Source organism: Pristiophorus japonicus, chromosome 8 (assembly GCF_044704955.1).
Source record: "Pristiophorus japonicus isolate sPriJap1 chromosome 8, sPriJap1.hap1, whole genome shotgun sequence".
NCBI classification, from domain to species: domain Eukaryota; kingdom Metazoa; phylum Chordata; class Chondrichthyes; family Pristiophoridae; genus Pristiophorus; species Pristiophorus japonicus.
Window position 1 is genome coordinate 22462423 of NC_091984.1, and position 17431 is coordinate 22479853.

The 17431-nt window shown below is 46.6% G+C and overlaps 1 protein-coding gene across 5 annotated transcripts in view; it reads right to left on the reverse strand.

Moving 5' to 3' along the window:
* Positions 1 to 17431, reverse strand: part of LOC139268430 (kynurenine--oxoglutarate transaminase 3-like) — a 97858-nt gene that overhangs the window by 53515 nt on the left and 26912 nt on the right. For all 5 annotated transcript variants that reach the window (XM_070886560.1, XM_070886556.1, XM_070886558.1 and 2 more), the window contains 3 exons: positions 16059 to 16209; positions 7950 to 8099; positions 2890 to 2976 (listed from right to left, as the gene is read on the reverse strand). In XM_070886560.1, coding sequence (XP_070742661.1) covers positions 2890 to 2976; positions 7950 to 8099; positions 16059 to 16209 — 388 coding nt within the window. The remainder of the gene's footprint in view (positions 1 to 2889; positions 2977 to 7949; positions 8100 to 16058; positions 16210 to 17431) is intronic.

A 17431-nucleotide genomic window follows, 5' to 3' on the forward strand; every position in this document is an offset into this window, starting at 1 on the left:
TCTACCTCAATGGGACGGGACCTCGGTTTAATGGCTCATCCAAAAGATGGCACATCTGACACTGTAGCACTCCTTCCATGCGGCCATGAAATATCGGCCTAGGTTACGTGCTCTAATCCATAGTGGGGCTTGAATCTAAACATGCTGAATCTGAGACAAGTGTGCTACCACCAAGTCAAGCTGGCATTTGGCCATTCTATTTCCAACCACAAAGTACTGAAGCCAGAACCTAAAAGTTATGCTGTGCAATATTAGCTCACAAACACTTAATGTATTAACCTGGAATCATTTGTCCATTTAATGAAGATGTTAACCCTGGCTGATACCTCTGTTAAAATGGCTGACAATATAATGCCATAGGAATGTGTTAAACATGGATATGCTAATATAACACATTGTTATTCCAAACGGTCAGCTGTGACTCAGTGAGTAGCACCCTCACCTCGGAGTCAGAAGGTTGTGGGTTCAAGTCCCACTCCAGGGACTTGAGCACAACAAAATCTAGGCTGACACTCAGTGCAGCACTCCCTCAGTATTGCACTGGTCAGAGGTGGCGTCTCTCGGAGGAGACAATAAGCCGAGGCCCCGTCTGCTCTCTTAGGTGGACGTAAAAGATCCCATGGCACCATTTCGAAGAAGGACAGTGGAGTTAGCTCCGGTGTCCTGGCCAATATTTATCCCTCAATCAACATAACAAAAAACAGATTATCTGGTCATTATCACATTGCTGTTTGTGGGAGCTTGCTGTGCACAAATTGGCTGCTGCATTTCCTACATTTCAACAGTGACTACACTCCAAAAGTACTTCATTATCTGTAAAGCGCTTTGGGACGTCCAGTGGTCGCGAAAGATGCTCTATAAATCCAAGTCTTTCTTTCATAGGTTTTGACATCCAATGTAGATAAATGTGTTCACTTCCCTGCTACCAAATTCTTTCACCTGTGTAAAAACAAAAATAGAGCTAATGCTGCCTTCTCCCTTGTTCAACGCTGCAGTTGAAGGCAAATCAGAACTCTTCGCTGTCCCCTGAGGTGACCTAGCAAGCCACACAGCTGTATCAAAACCACTTTCAACTGGAAGATCCAGCAGCGCTTTCTCAGGGCAACTAAAGATGGGCACTAAATGTCAGCGTTGTCAGGGACATCCATATTCCAAGAATGAACAATACATTTTTTTTAAATTGCTGTTTAGAGGTTACAGCGCCACCTTTAGAGCAAGAATGAATAACAGGCGATTGTGTTTCTCCGGCCATCTGCTGCCCTTCCCCCACTGCTGCTGTTCTCTGCTAAGCTCGGTGGCCCGTTCTATTGGGTTTCCAGCTTTGCTGGTTGCTAGCGAGTGGTTTACATTTCTCCACCGCTTTTGATCTACGGTGACCTCCAACCTCACGTCAAGTTTGCAATCATCTTTTTGCACTGCAATCGATTCTGCACATTTTCTCATTTCCACGGCAATAACTGACATCCTCCAATGTGCCTTCAGCTGCCTAGCCCCTACATTCTGAAACTCCATCCCCAAGTCTCTCCACCTCTCTACCTCTCACTCTTTCTTTAAGACGCTCCTTAAAACCTACCTTTTCAACACCTGCCCTAATTTCTCCTTATGTGGCTTGGTATCAATTTTTTTTTGTCTTATAGTACTCCTGTGAAACACCTTGGGACATTTTACTACATTAAAGGCGCTATATAAATACAAGTTGTTGTTGTTGGAGATTGTAGTGCCACCTTTGGAAAAAGCAAGAATAACAGGCATTCTTTCTTTCTGTGAGGTTACAGCGCCTCATCTGGAGCAAGTATGAATATGCATTACCATTATAGCTACCCATTGACTTCAATGTATGGAGTATGTGACAATAGAAATGATTAAAATACAAATCATGAGTTCAAAAGGATTGTTCTTTCCATGAAAATGCAACATCCACTGTCGAACTTTAAAAGAAAGCAGTATCCTGGAGTTTCCGTTCTGTTGCATTGTTTTATTTGGCACAATTTGCCCAAATCGACGTAACCGGCGCAAAAGATCACATAATCTAAGGTCAAATTACATTCAGTGCAACTTAACTTTCCAGACTAGTTTAAAAACCATCTCACTAGAAGCGGGGCCCGCCCACAAAACTTGCCAGGCCCCGTCCACAAAACTAGACAGGCCCCACCCACAAAACAAGACAGGCCCCACCCACAAAACGAGACAGGCCCCACCCACAAAACGAGACAGGCCCCACCCACAAAACGAGACAGGCCCCACTCACAAAACAAGACAGGCCCCACCCACAAAACTAGACAGGCCCCACCCACAAAACTAGACAGGCCCTCGATCGAGTCAATCACCAGTGGGAGGGTCTGTTAATTGCGCTCGTCTGTAGGCCTTTGAGGAGGCTTCAAAAATTAAGCTGGATATTTTGGGTGCAAGGGCACTAATAAGAACGAATAAGAATATATTTGTTTCAAATTTACTGAGAAACTGACCACTGTACCCCAATATAACTAGCAAACGGTGCAGTATAATTTTTAAAAAGTCATTTTCAGTCACTTAAAATTGGGTTACTCACAGGTGCTGGATTGACACGGTGATTAAAAATGCTTATTTGTTGTGATAAACCCATTTTCAGTTGTATTAATCAAACTGCACCAAGTTTACCGCTCTTAAATATATCAAGGCATATTTTTTGAAGTAAAAGCTTAAAAAAAGATACGCTGGCTCATGACAGATTTTGCGTTTGCAATATGCAAATGAGTGAGCAGAAACTCGAGGGAAAAAAAACACTATTTAAAACTTGCAGTATTTTGGGCACAATTTGCGCCTGTTTTGTCAATTGTGTCCAAAGTGAAAACTCTACCTCACAGTAAGTTTTATTGAGTGTTAAATTGTTCTGTTTAATTAAATACTCACAGGTCTTAATGAGATGAAGACTGGGACTCCTCCAGCCATTTTAACCATTGGCTCATAACAGTCAAAGAATGGCTCAATGATTATCACCTGAAATTCAAAAATACATTTTATTAATTATATGCATTCAAAATGGGTTAAGTAGCTAGAACTAATTTTTAGTTGTATACAGAGTGATAATCTGCACAAACATTTTTGTGTCCTGCGCATCCGCGCTGGCACCGAGGGCCAATACCCCCACAATGCAGTGCAGCGTGGGACACACTTTGCTCAGCTCTGTAGAACAAGGAGCGTCACTAGATCCGTGGGGAGAAGAGAGGATCAAAAGGGGGGGGGGGGAAGGGAGAGAGAGATATATATAAGAATGTGATGAGAGAGAGAGAGAGAGAGAGAGAGAGAGAGAGAGAGAGAGAGAGAGAGAGAGAGAGCGCGAGAAAGAGAGACAGGGAGAGATAAGAAAGGGAGAGAGATAAGAATGATATATATATATATGAAAGAGATAAAGAGAGAGAGAGAAAGAATGAGAGAGAGAGAGAGAGAGGAGATAAAGTGGGGGGGATCGGAGGGAGAGAGTGGGGGGGGATTGGAGGGGGAAATCGAGGAGGGGGAGGAAGAGGGGGGCTCGGACATGGGGGGGGGGTAGAGAGGTCAGGAATTTGGTAGGGAGTTAAAGAGATGATCGGGGGGGGGGGGTCGGAGAAGAGTTGGGGGATCAGACCGGGAAAGGTGGGGGGGGGGGGAGAAGAAGAGAGGAGGTATGGAGAGCACAGTGGGGATGGCGGAAGAACGTGATCCGGGTCTAAAGAGGTATCTTGAGAAGGTGATTCAGCTGGTAAGACTGGACAAAATCTGGAAGTCACTATTCACTTCATACTCAATAAACCTGTTAACAATCTGTAACCCACAAACAATGCCCCAACTATGGCGGGGGGGGGGGCGCGGTCAGAACATGTTCGGTGGGGGGGGCGCGGAGAAGGTCATGAATCCGTGGTGGAGGAACTTGGGCAGGGGGAGGTGGGAGGGAAGCCGAGGTGGGAGGGAGGAGGTCAGGAACTTAGCCGGGGGCGGGGGGGCGAGGAGGAGTTCGTCAGGAATTTGGGCGGGGGAGGGGGGTGGAATAGGTCATGAACTTTGGCCGGGGGGTGGTGGGTGCGAGTCTGAACCCATGAGGATGAGGCATGTCTGTTCCAAGTGAGTCTTGTCTGTCTGGAGTTGGCAGTCAGAATGGCTCGAATTACACTTTGCAAAGTCACTGATTATGTAGGCAGGTAGGATCCAATTACACATTCCAAAGAAACTGCTGGGTGTGTCTTGTCCTCTCAGGAGACCATTCAGCAGTCAGGTCTGGTCATCCAAGGGGAGCAATCAGAGCTTTAGGTGTTGCAAATCAACACATCCATTTATTTCATACATTTCACGACCTCAGGACAATCCAAGGCTTTCCACAGCCAATGAATTATTAATGAAGTGTAATGTAGGCAAACACAGCAACCAACTTGGACACAGCAAGGTCCCACAAACAGCCAATGAGATAAGGTGATGTAGTTTGAGGGAGACTGTTGACCAGGACTTCGGGCGAACTCCCCGCTTTTGGTCACATAATTCATTGGGTCTTTAATGTCCACCTGAGAGGGCAGACGGGACCACAGCTTAATGTCTGATCCAAAAAACAGCAGTCCAACTGCTGCAAATGGCCTCAACACCCTTGGTTTGGGGAGAGAGAGAGAGAAGCAAAATATTTACTGCAACGACCCTAGAGGCAAAAGAGGCCAATTGTAGCAGCCCACCTCCACTCCAGGTGGAAGAGATCAGTACAGAGCAGGCACCAAACCTGGGACTCCCCTTGTTTTTTACCACCGAGATATCTTTACTGCTATCCTCCAACAGCCTTTGCACCGAGCGACCTCATCCTCGGTGATTTCAACATCCAACTCGATTCATCATTCCCTCTCTCCTCGGAGTTCAATACCCTCCTATCCTCTCTTAATTTCTCCCTCCATGTAAACAATCCATATTCATGGCCACCCCCTTGACCTTGCCATCTCTTGTGTCCTTGCTACTCCAATCGTGTCAATCACAGATAATGTCATCTTTGACCACTTTCTCGTATCGCTCTCCACCCCCCCTCACCACCACCGCGCCCCCCCCGTCTCAACCGTACTTCCTTCTGTGTGCCCCCCCAGAAAAAACTCTCTCTTACAACGGCACTTATGAAATTCCAACTGTCCAGCCTTTGGCTCTCCATTAACCACATCATTTCTGCGGCTACCAATCTGCTTAACCACACCCTCACCACCATCCTTGATGCTCGAGTCCCCTATTAAAACAATTACACTCTCACCTTGGCCATTCCCCCTGGTACAGTCCTCATCTTTGCTCCCTTAATCCAAGTGACGCAGACTTGAACAGATAGGGAGGACAACTGGTTTAGCCATTCATGGTCAGATCTGACCGGACCACATAAAGCACTATTGGGCCTGCTCTCATCTGCCCAAACTGCTCCATTCCAGAATTATTCTGGAATACAAAGATAAACCCACATTTCTATTCTCTACTGCTAACTGTCTTCTTAAAGCCCTCTCCCCCGTCTCCTCCACCCTCAACTCCATCAAGTATGAGGTCTCCAAGATTGAGACCATCCATTTAGTTGCCTCTGCCACTTCCCTTCCTTCCCCTAGCCCACCTGGCCAAACTTCCTCCAAGGTTCCACCCTGCCCTAGCCCTGAACTCGTATGTTTCTCCAGTTTCTCTCCGATCTTCCCTCATGAACTCTTCGCTCTCATCTTGTCCAGGAGACCGACTTCCTGCTCCCTCGATCCTATTCCCACCAAAATGCTGACCACCCATCTTCCTTTTCTGGCTCTCATGTTAGCCCGCCTCAGGTACTGTCCCCCTCTCCCTCGAATCTGCTGTCATCATCCCTCCCCTAAAAAAAAACTCTTGACCCCTCCGTCCTTGCAAACTACCGCCCCATCTCCAACCTCCCTTTCCTCTCCAAAGTCCTTGAACGTGTTGTCACCTCCCAAATCAGTGCCCATCTTTCCTGCAGCTCCATGTTTGAATCCTCCCCAGTCAGGTTTCCAACCCTGCCACAGTACTGAATGGTATCTTTTGTGACTTTGACAAAGGTAAACTATCCCTCCTCGTCCTTCTCGATTTGTCTGCAGCCTTTGACACGGTTGACCACTCCATCCTTCTCCAACGCCTCTCCACCGTCGTCCAGCTGGGTGGGACTGCACTCGTCGGGTTCCATTCTTACCTATCTAATCGTAGACAGAGAATCACCTGCAATGGTTTTTCCTCCCGCCCCCGCATTGTTACCTCTGGTGTCCCCCAAGGATCTATCCTTGCCCCCTTCCTAATTCTCATTTATATGCTGCCCCTCGGTGACATCATCCGAAAACATGCATCACTTTGCACATGTATGTTGACAACACCCAGCTCTACCTCACTACCACTTCTCTTGACCCCACCAGGGTCTCTGAATTGTCAGACTGCTTGTCTGACATCCATAGAATTATAGAAATTTACAGCACGGAAGGGGGCCATTTTGGCCCATCTTGTCCGCGCCGGCCAACCAAGAGCTATCCAGCCTAACCCCACTTTCCAGCTCGTGGTCCGTAACCCTGTAGGTTACGGCACTTCAAATGCACATCCAAGTATCTTTTAAATGTGGTGAGGGTTTCTGCCTCTACCACCCTTTCAGGCAGTGAGTTCCAGGCCCCCACCACCCTCTGGGTAAAGAAATTTCCCCTCATATCTCCTCTATACCTCCCCCCAAATACCTTAAATCTGTGCCCCCTCCCCCCTCTGCCAAGGGAAACAGGTCCTTCCTATCCAGGCCCCTCATAATTTATATACACCTCAATCAGGTTTCTCCTCAGCCTCCTCTATTCCAAAGAAAACAGACCCAGTTTCTCCAATCTTTCCTCATAGCCAAAATTCTCATAGCCAGAATTCCATTTGTCACTGTTCTGCCCACCTGACCAGTACATTGATATCTTCCTGCAGTCCGCAGGTACTGGATGAGCAAGAATTTTATCCAATTAAATATTGGGAAGCCCAAAGCCATTGATTTTGGTTCCCGCCACAAATTCTGTTCCCTAGCCACCGACTCCATACCTCCCCTAACATCTGTCTGAGGATGAACTAGACTGTTTGCAACCTTGGTGTCATATTTGACCCCGAGATGAGCTTTCGACCACATATCCACGCCATCACATAGACGCCTATTTCCATTTCCGTAACCTCGCCTGTCTCCTCCCCTGCCTCAGCTCATCCGCTGCTGAAACCCTCAGCCAAGCCTGTTACCTCTAGATTTGACTATTCCAATGAACTAATGGCTGGCCTCTCACGGTCATCCAAAACTCAGCTGCCCATGTCCTAACTTGCACCAAATCCCATTCACCCATCACCCCTGTGTTCGCTGACCTACACTGGCTTCCGGTTAAGCAATGCCTCAATTTCAAAATTCTCATCCTTGTCTCATAATACCCTTGTGAAGCACCTTGGGACATTTCACTACTTTGAAGGTGTTATACAAATACAAGTTGTTAGTTTCAAATCCCTCCATGGCCTCACCCCTCCCTAACTCTGTAATCTCCTCCAGCCCCATAAACCCCCACACCCACCCGAGATGTCTGCGTTTCTCTAAATCTGCCCCAGAGTTTCCCTGATTATAATCGCTCAACCCTTGGTGGCCGTGCCTTCAGTTGCCTTGTCCACAAGCTCTGGAACTCCCTGTCTAAACCTCTCCGTCTCTCTATCTCTATTTCCTCCTTTCAGATGACCCTTAAAACATACTTCTTTGATCAAGCTTTTGGTCATCTGTGCTAATTTCTCCTTATGTGGCTCAGTGTCAAATTTTTGTCTTATAATACTCCTGTGAAGCACCTTGGGATGTTGTACTACATTAAAGGTGCTATCGAAATACAAGTTGTTGTTTTGCTGTTGTCATAAGGCTCAGTCACTCACAGAGCGATTGAGAGAACCACAGCACTATGACCTTTTTATATTAATTAGCACAGATTAACACACAAAAATTATATTTATCTGCATTTTACCTCATCTCCTGCATCCACAAGTCCTTGTATAGAGTTGGAGAGAGAACCGTACCCTCCAACGGTTACCACAATCTCTTTGTTCGGATCAATGGAACGTCCGCATACACTTCCATACAGTTCAGCAAGTGCTCCCACTAATGGAGGGTGACCCTTGTGTGAAAAGACCACATATAACAGCAAATGAGTGATACCAAAACCTTATTCATTCAGCATCATGTATTTTCTGCGAAGGCAGCTTTATTTTTGGTTTGTCACAGAATCATAGAATGGTTACAGCACGGAAGGTGGCCATTCAGCCCATCGAGCTCGTGCCAGCTCTCTGCAAGAGCACCTCAGCTCGTCCCACACCCCACCCCACCCTTTCCCCGTAGCCCTGCAAATGTTTTTCTTATCCAACTCCCTTTTGAAAGCCATATTGAGTTGGCCTCCACCGACCTTTAAGACCAATCCAGATCCTAACCACTTGCTGTGTAAAAAAGGTTTTTTCTTACATTGCATTTGGTTCTTTTGCCAATCACCTTAAATCTGTATCCTCTGGTTCTCGACTCTTCTGCCAATGGGAACAGTTTCTCTCTATCTACTCTGTCCAGACCCCTCATGATTTTGAACACCTCTATCAAATCTCCTCTCAATCTCTGCTCTAAGGAGAACAACCCCAGCTTCTCCAGTCTATCGACGTCACTGAAGTCTCTCATTCTTGGAATCATTCTTGTAAATCTTTTCTGCACCCTCTCTAAGGCCTTCACATCCTTCCTAAAGCGCAGTGCCCAGAATTGGACACAATACTCCAGTTGAGGCCGAACACCAGTGTTTTATACAGGTTCATCATAATATTCCCGCTTTAGTACTCTTTTCCTCTACTCATGAAGCCCAGAATCCTGTAAGCCTTTTTTTAAACTGCTTTCTCAACCTGTCCTGCCACCTTCAATAATTTGTGCACATATACCTCTCGGTTCATGAACCCCCTTTTAGGATTGTACCCTTTAGTTTTCATTTCCTCTCCTCATTCTTTCTACCAAAATGTATCACGTCACACTTTTCTGCATTAAATTTCAGCTGCCGCATGTCGGCCCATTTCACCAGCCTGTCTATGTTCTCTTGAAGTCTATCACTATCGTCCTCACTGTTCACTATACTTCCAAGTTTTGTGTTATCTGCAAATTTTGAAATTGTGCTCTGTGCACACATGCCCAATTCATTAATATATATCAAGAAGAGCAGTGGTCCCAGCACCGATCCCTGGGGAACAGCACTGCATTCCTTCCTCTAGTCTGAAAAACAACCGTTCACCACTAATCTCTGTTTCCTGTCACTTAGCCAATTTTGTATCCATTTTATTCCATGAGCTTCAATTTTGTTGGCAAGCCTCTTACGTGGTACTTTGTCCAACGTCTTTTGGAAATCCATGTACACGTCAACCGCATTGCCCTCATCAACCCTCTGTTACCTCATCAAAAAACCTGATCAAGTTGGTTAAACACGATTTGCCTTTAATAAATCCGTGCTGTGTTTCCTTAATTAATTCACGCTTGCCCAAGTGTTAATTTTGTCCTTGATTATTGTTTCTAAAATATTTCCCACTACCGAGGTTAAACTGACTGGCCTGTAGTTGCTGGGCTTATCTTCACACCCTTTTTTGAACAAGGGTGTAATATTTGCAATTCTCCAGTCCTCTGGCACCACCCCCATTTCTAAGGAGGATTGGAAGATGATAGCCAGTACCTCTGCAATTTCTTCCTTCACTTTCTAGGCTGCATCCCATCTGATCCTGGTGACTTATCTACTTTAAGTGCTGCCAGCCTTTCTAGTACCTCGTCTTTATCAACTCTTATCTCATCCAGTGTCTCCTCTACCTCCTCCTTTACTATGCCCATGGCAGAATCTTCTTCCTTGAAGTCAGATGCAAAGTAGTCATTTATTACTTCAGCCACACCCTCTGCCTCCATGGGTAGTTCTGCTTTTTGGTTCCTAATCGACCCCACCCTTACTCCTCTTACTACCCGTTTACTATGTATATGCCTATAGAAGACTTCTGGATTACCTTTTATGTTGGCTGCCATTCTATTCTCATAGCCTCTCTTTGTCCCTCTTACTTTCCTTTTCACTTCTCCTCTGAACTTTCTATATTCAGCCTGATTCTCAGTTGTATTCTCAACCTGACATCTGTCATACTCGCTCTTTTTTTGCTTCATCTTACTCTCTCTCTCTTTCGTCATCCAGGGAGCTCTGCCTTTAGTTTCCCTACCTTTCCCCTGAGTGGGAATGTACCTCGACTGTACCCGAACTATTTCCTCTTTAAAGGCAGCCCATTACAGTTTTGCCTGCCAATCTTTGTTCCCAATTTACCCGTGCCAGATCTGTTAGGTTTAGAATAACTCCACAAGACTGTATATCTTAAGTTCAAACTGTTGTGACCTTGGTCTCTTTATTGTAACTCCAGAGTAAGGAGGCAGCATGGTAGGCTGCCTTTTATACCTGCTTGCCCAGGGTCTGCAGGTGACCCTTGGGTCTCCCATAGGTGTGCCCGCTGGTGGCAAGTCTTACATATTGGTAATGTTTATATACATAACATCATACCCCCCAAAATCTTAATGTACAAGTTATTTACAAGTTGAGGCGATCCAGGGCTCTGTGTTCCCGGGTTGATCGCCTGAGTTGAAGTCCTGGCATGGGTGAGTCGGTCGGATCATTGCTGCACTGTGGTGTGGCTGGACTGTCGGGCATGGTGGGTTCATCCTCATGGTTGACCGTGAGGTCAATTGCTGGTTGGGTGTGTAGATTGGTCAATGATGGTAATGTCCTCTTCAAACTGTTCTTGGTTGTCAGTGCACCGCAGTTTGGTCTGATCCAAGTGCTTTCTGCACGTTTGTCCGTTCAAAAGTTTGACAACAAACACTCTATTCCCTTCCTTGGCTAACACAGTGCCAGCAACCCATTTGGGACCATGAACATAATTCAGAACAAACACAGGTCATTAACTTCAATGTCGCGTGATACAGCCGCACAATCGTGGTACGTTATGCCAGTGATGCCGGGATTCTACATGATCATTGAGATCCGGGTGGACTAAGGAGAGCCTGGTTTTGAGTGCTCTCTTCATTAGCAATTTTGCAGGGGGAACCCCGGTAAGCGAGTGGGGTCGTGTACGGTAGCTGAGCAGAATCCAAGATAACCGGGTCTGCAGGGAACCGTCTGTCACGCGTTTCAAGCTCTGCTTGATGGTTTGGACTGCCCGTTCCGCTTGACAATTGAATGCTGGCTTAAACAGGGCAGACCTGACATGCTTGATACCATTGCGGGTCATGAACTCGTTGAATTCTAAGCTGGTGAAGCATGGTCCATTGTCACTAACAAGGACGTCGGTCAAACTATGGGTGGCGAACATGGCCCGGAGGCTTTCAATGGTGGCAGTAGACATACATGACGACATTATTATACATTCAATCCATTTAGAGTAAGCGTCCACTGCTACTAGGAACATCTTTCCTAGAAAGGGGCCAGCGAAATCAACGTGGACCCTTGACCATGGTTTGGAGGGCCATGACCACAGAGTCAGTGGGGCCTCCCTTGGTGCATTGCTCAACTGTGAACAAGTGTTGCATTGGTGTACACATGACTCCAATTCCGAGTCAATGCCGGGCCACCAAACGTGCGACCTGGCGATAGCCTTCATCATGACTACGCCTGGGTGGGTACTGTGAAGGTCACGTATAAACATTTCCCTGTCTTCTTTTGGCAAAACTACATGATTTCCCCATAGGAGGCAGTCCGAATGGATGGACATTTTGTTCTTGCTTCGGTGGAACAGCTTAATTTCGTCTTGCATTTCCCCTGGGACCGCTGACCAACTCCAGTTGAGGACGCAGATTTTTACTCGTGATAGCACCGGGTCCTGGCTAGTGGGCATCTGCACTAGCTGAGGGCATCTGCACAGTTCTCAGTGGCTGGTCTGTGGCGGATTACATAATCATACGCAGATAACGTTCGTGCCCATCTTTGGATGCAGGATGAAGCATTAGTGTTAATACCTTTGCTTTCGAACAACGAAATGAGTGGCTTGTGGTCGATTTCGAGCTCGAACCGGAGCCCAAATAGGTATTGGTGCATTTTCTTAACCCTGTATACGCCATGCTAATGCTTCTTTCTCAACCATACTGTAGGCTCTTTCAGCCTTAGATAAACTTCTGGACGCATATGCAACTGGTTGCCTGACCCATTGGCTTGCTGTAACACACAACTGACTCCGTACGAGATGCATCACAAGCTAGTACTAAACGTTTACACGGGTCTTACAATACAAGTAACTTGTTAGAACATAGCAGGTTTCTGGCCTTGTTAAAGGCTGTGTCTTGACCTTTACCCCAAACCCAGTCGTCACCCTTGCGTAGAAATAAACGCAATGGTTGTATAATGAAGTATAATGTGGATAAATGTGAGGTTATCCACTTTGGTGGTAAAAACAGAGAGACAGACTATTATCTGAATGGTGACAGATTAGGAAAAGGGGAGGTGCAAAGAGACCTGGGTGTCATGGTACATCAGTCATTGAAGGTTGGCATGCAGGTGCAGCAGGCGGTTAAGAAAGCAAATGGCATGTTGGCCTTCATAGCAAGGGGATTTGAGTACAGGGGCAGGGAGGTGTTGCTATAGTTGTACAGGGCATTGGTGAGGCCACACCTGGAGTATTGTGTACAGTTTTGGTCTCCTAACCTGAGGAAGGACATTCTTGCTATTGAGGGAGTGCAGCGAAGGTTCACCAGACTGATTCCCGGGATGGCGGGACTGACCTATCAAGAAAGACTGGATCAACTGGGCTTGTATTCACTGGAGTTCAGAAGAATGAGAGGGGACCTCATAGAAACATATAAAATTCTGACGGGGTTAGACAGGTTAGATGCAGGAAGAATGTTCCCAATGTTGGGGAAGTCCAGAACCAGGGGTCACAGTCTAAGGATAAGGGGTAAGCCATTTAGGACCGAGATGCGGAGGAACTTCTTCACCCAGAGAGTGGTGAACCTGTGGAATTCTCTACCACAGAAAGTTGTTGAGGCCAATTCACTAAATATATTCAAAAAGGAGTTAGATGAGGTCCTTACTGCTAGGGGGATCAAGGGGTATGGCGAGAAAGCAGGAATGGGGTACTGAAGTTGAATGTTCAGCCATGAACTCATTGAATGGCGGTGCAGGCTAGAAGGGCCGAATGGCCTACTCCTGCACCTATTTTCTATGTTTCTATGTTTCTATGGTTCCAGCAAAGTGCTCAACCCCGGCAGCAAGTTACCAAAATAGTTGAGGAGTCCCAGGAATGAACGCAGCTCCGTCACATTCTGTGGTCTGGGTGCATTCTTGATGGCCTCCATCTTGGAGTCCGTGGGTCTGATGTCATCCGCCGCGATCTTTCTCCCCAGAAATTCGTCCTCTGGCACCAGGAAAACACACTTGGAGCGTTTCAACCTGAGTCCCACTCTGTCCAGTCGCTTGAGAACCTCTTCCAGGTTGTGCAAGTGTTCGGTGGTGTAGCGACCAGTGATCAAGATGTTGTCTTGGAATACCACGGTGTGCGGAACCGATTTCAGCAGACTCTCCATGTTCCTCTGGAAGATGGCCGTCGCCGAGCAAATCCCAAAGGGGCATCTGTCGTATATGAAGAGTGTTCGGTGTGTGTTGATGCACGTCAATATTTTCGAAGGTTCAGCCAGCTCCTGTGTCATGTAAGCTGAGGTTAGATCCAGCTTGGTGAACGACTCCCCCCCTGCTAGCCTTGAAAACAGGTCATCCGCTTTGGGTAGTGGTCCTGTTGATCGTTACCTTGTAGTCCCCGCAGTTTCTGACCGTCCCATCGCTCTTCAACACCGGAACAATTGGACTGGCCCACTCATTGAACTCGACTGACGATATGATCCCCGCTCGTTGAAGTCTGTCCAGCTCGATCTCGACTTTCTCTCGCATCATGTATGGAACCGCTTGGGCCTTGTGATGAACAGGTCGTGCATCAGGGACTAGATGGATCTGCACTTTGGTGCCTGTGAAGTTGCCGATGCCTGGCTCGAATAACAACGGGAATTTGTTTAGCACTTGGGCTCACGAGGCGTCATCCTCCGAAGACAGTGTTTGATGTCGTCCCAGTTCCATCGGATTTTTCCTAGCCAGCTTCTGCCGAACAGCGTTGGACCATCGCCTGGTACAATCCATAGTGGTAAATCATGCACAGCTCCATCGTACGATACCTTCACTGCCACACTGCCAATATCTGGTATGAGCTCTTTGGTGTAAGTGCGCAGCTTGGTATGGATCGGACTTAGTTTTGGCTTTTGTGTCTTGTTGCCTCACAGTTTCTCAAAAGCCTTCTGGCTCATAATTGACTAACTCGCCCCTGTGTCCAATTCCATGGAAACTGGAATGCCGTTTAATTTGACTTAACATTATCGGAGGGCTTTTGGTGGTGAAGGTGTGTACCCCATACACTTCCTCTTCAGCCTCGGGTTGAGTTGCCTCTCTTACTCGTTCAGCGTGATCCGCGCCAGATCGGTCATCTTCTGCCGACTCTGCCACGTGGTGAGTCGTAGCACGTCTGCACATTCGCTGGAAGTGCCCATTTATTCCACAGCCCTTGTAGTGCTTGAATCGACATTGATGGGCTCGATGATTACCCCCGCAGCCAATATGCTGCGAATGGATCTGTATTCACGCCCCAAGGCGGATTCCGAGTCATCCTAGGTCTGGCCTCTGCAGGTGTGTGGGCCCTGCCATGTACAGTTTTGCCTGCTGAAGGCGTTATTTTATGCACAGTACTTGCCGGTGAGTTCCGATGCTGCAATGATATCTGTTTAGTGTTATCGTTCGTGGACATAAAAGCCTGGGTTATCGTGATGCCCTTGCTCAGATCTAGGGATTCAGCAGACAGCAGTTTGCGAAGAATGACCTCGTGGCCAATTCCAAGCACGAAAAAGTCCCGCAACACTTCCCCCAAAAATCCAGCAAATACGCACGGTCCCGCAAGGCGTCTTAGGTCAGCAACATAGCTCGCCACGTCCTGGCCCTCGGAGCGGCGGTGCGTACAAAAGCGATACCTGGCCAACAAGAGGCTCTCCTTCGGCTTTAAGTCTTCCGGAACTAGCGAGCAAAGCTCTTCATATGTCTTGTCCATTGGTTTCATCGGTGCTAGCAGATTTTTGATGAGACCATATATCGTGGACCCACAAACGGACCCACAAGCCTTGCGCTTGACCGCGGTTTCTTCCTTTTCCAGCTCGTTGGACACGAAGTACTGGTCAAGACGCTCAATGAAGGCTTTCCAATCATCACCCTCAACAAATTTCTCAAGAATACTAACGGCAGCCATAACCGCGTGAAAGTTCGTGATCTGTTACTCGTCGTCAATTGTTACGTTTAGAATAGCTCCAAGACTGTATATCTTAAGCTCAAACTGTTGTGACCTTGGTCTCTTTATTGTAACTCCAGAGTGAGGAGGCAGCATGGTAGTCTGCCTTTTATACCTGCTTGCCCAGGGTGTGCAGGTGACCCTTGGGTCTCCCACAGATGCGCCCCCTGGTGGCAAGTCTTACACATTGGTAATGTTTACATGCATAACAAGATCCATTCGCATCGCACTGAAATTGGCTTCCCCCAGTTAAACATTTTTACTCTAGCCTGCTCCCTGTCTTTTTCCATAGCTAGTCTAAACCTTGATACTATGATCGCTGTTTCCTAAATGTTCCACTGCTGACACATGCTCCACTTGACCTACATCATTCCCCAAAACCAGATCCAGCAATGCCTCCTTTTTCACTGGGCTGGAAACATACTGATCAAGAAAGCTCTCCTGAACACACCTCAGAAATTCTTCCCCTTCTCTGCCCTTTACACTATTACTGACCCAGTCTCTATTAGGATAGCTGAAGTCCCCCCACTGACCTCAGACCACTTTAAATACTATGGCATTGGTGAGATTGCATCAGAGGTTACACTGAGATTCGGCAGCCTTTCATGCTGGAGTCATGAATGAATAATAAAAACTTTCTAAACATGCTATAAAGCATCATTCCAGTCCTCAACACTATACATTTGAAACCAGCTACGGTACAGTAAAGAGTCATGAGTAGAACTTACAAATCCTCTTGTATACTGGTTCAGCATGAAATTTTCACTAATTGCAGCGTCAGCTAAGGCTTCTCTTACATAAGCTGGAGGAGGCAGGTCTGGGAAGCCCTGACCGAGATTGATCACCCCCGGCTCAGCAGCTAGTTTGGTAAATTCAACCCTACAAAACAACGCACACTTTAATAAACAAGGAAAGTGGTGGAAATGCATAATAGGTTAAGACATTCTGGGTGTGAATCCTGCATTGGGACCGGGAATAAATGGATGGAAAATCGGGAGTGCTGTGTCAGATCTTCCTCCGTGTGCTCAGTACAGGTGATTATTTAATGTCCGGTCGTAAAAACAGGAAATCTGCCCCGTTACCAAGGATTTACATTCTTTTCAAAAGCAAGGTAAATGGATTTTTTTGATCAGTCCCTATTTGTAGTCCTAGGGCTCCATAGTATGTACCTCTGTGACTCACAAAGACACTAACCTTGGAAACCCTGGTACAGATCATATGAAAACTATTCCATCCTTTTAATATTGTTTTTTGTGCAAAAGGCACCTTAGTGCAATCAGGGTTTACTGCCAATATTCAAATTACACAGATCATACTGCTTCCAAAACTTTAGTTAAGTGATAGTATTGCACAGAAGACATTTTTTGCAATAAATCAGATTTTTTTAAACTCTGAATTTCAATGATAAATACAAGAGAGAAGCTAAGCTGCAACTGCAATGACTGTAGTATAATCTAGAAATGTTGATGTCAACTGCAGCTTCTGTATCCATTTAAAAAAAACGAGGGAAGGTGAAAAAAATTGGGTGAAATTAAACCGGGCCACATTAGCTAATATTGCACAGTACCATTTCATCCTCAAGTTCAAAAAAATATCTATTGAAATGGCAGCGGGGCAGCCCCAAACATTGGAGTTGCAGGACCGTGCCACACAGAGCCAAGGGCAGGTTGGCACTCGATCGGTTGAGTTTACATGTTGGCCAAGCAAGCAGAGAGACCTGCTAGGCGATCCCCACTCTGGGAGACTACTGGCAGTCACCCTGGGCCCGCCCTCGTTCACCTCCCAGTGGCCAGGGAGAGAACAGCCATGCTATCCCTCCGCGGCAGGGGACGATGATTTTTATGTAGAGGCGGAAAAGAGCGGGCGTGGAAAGTGGTAAAAATTGATTGGAAAGAATGAGTCATTTCTGCGTTTATAAATGTGGCGGCTGCTCACTCACTATTTCAATTGGTAATAACACCGATGACTGGCTTTAATGAGTGAACAGCAGTCATGGTTACAAGAATCACACATTACAGTTGCATTGCTAAGTCCATCAGTTAACTGTTTAAAAAGCACATAATCCAGCTACCGGATGGAAATGTAATCAGGAACAACATAA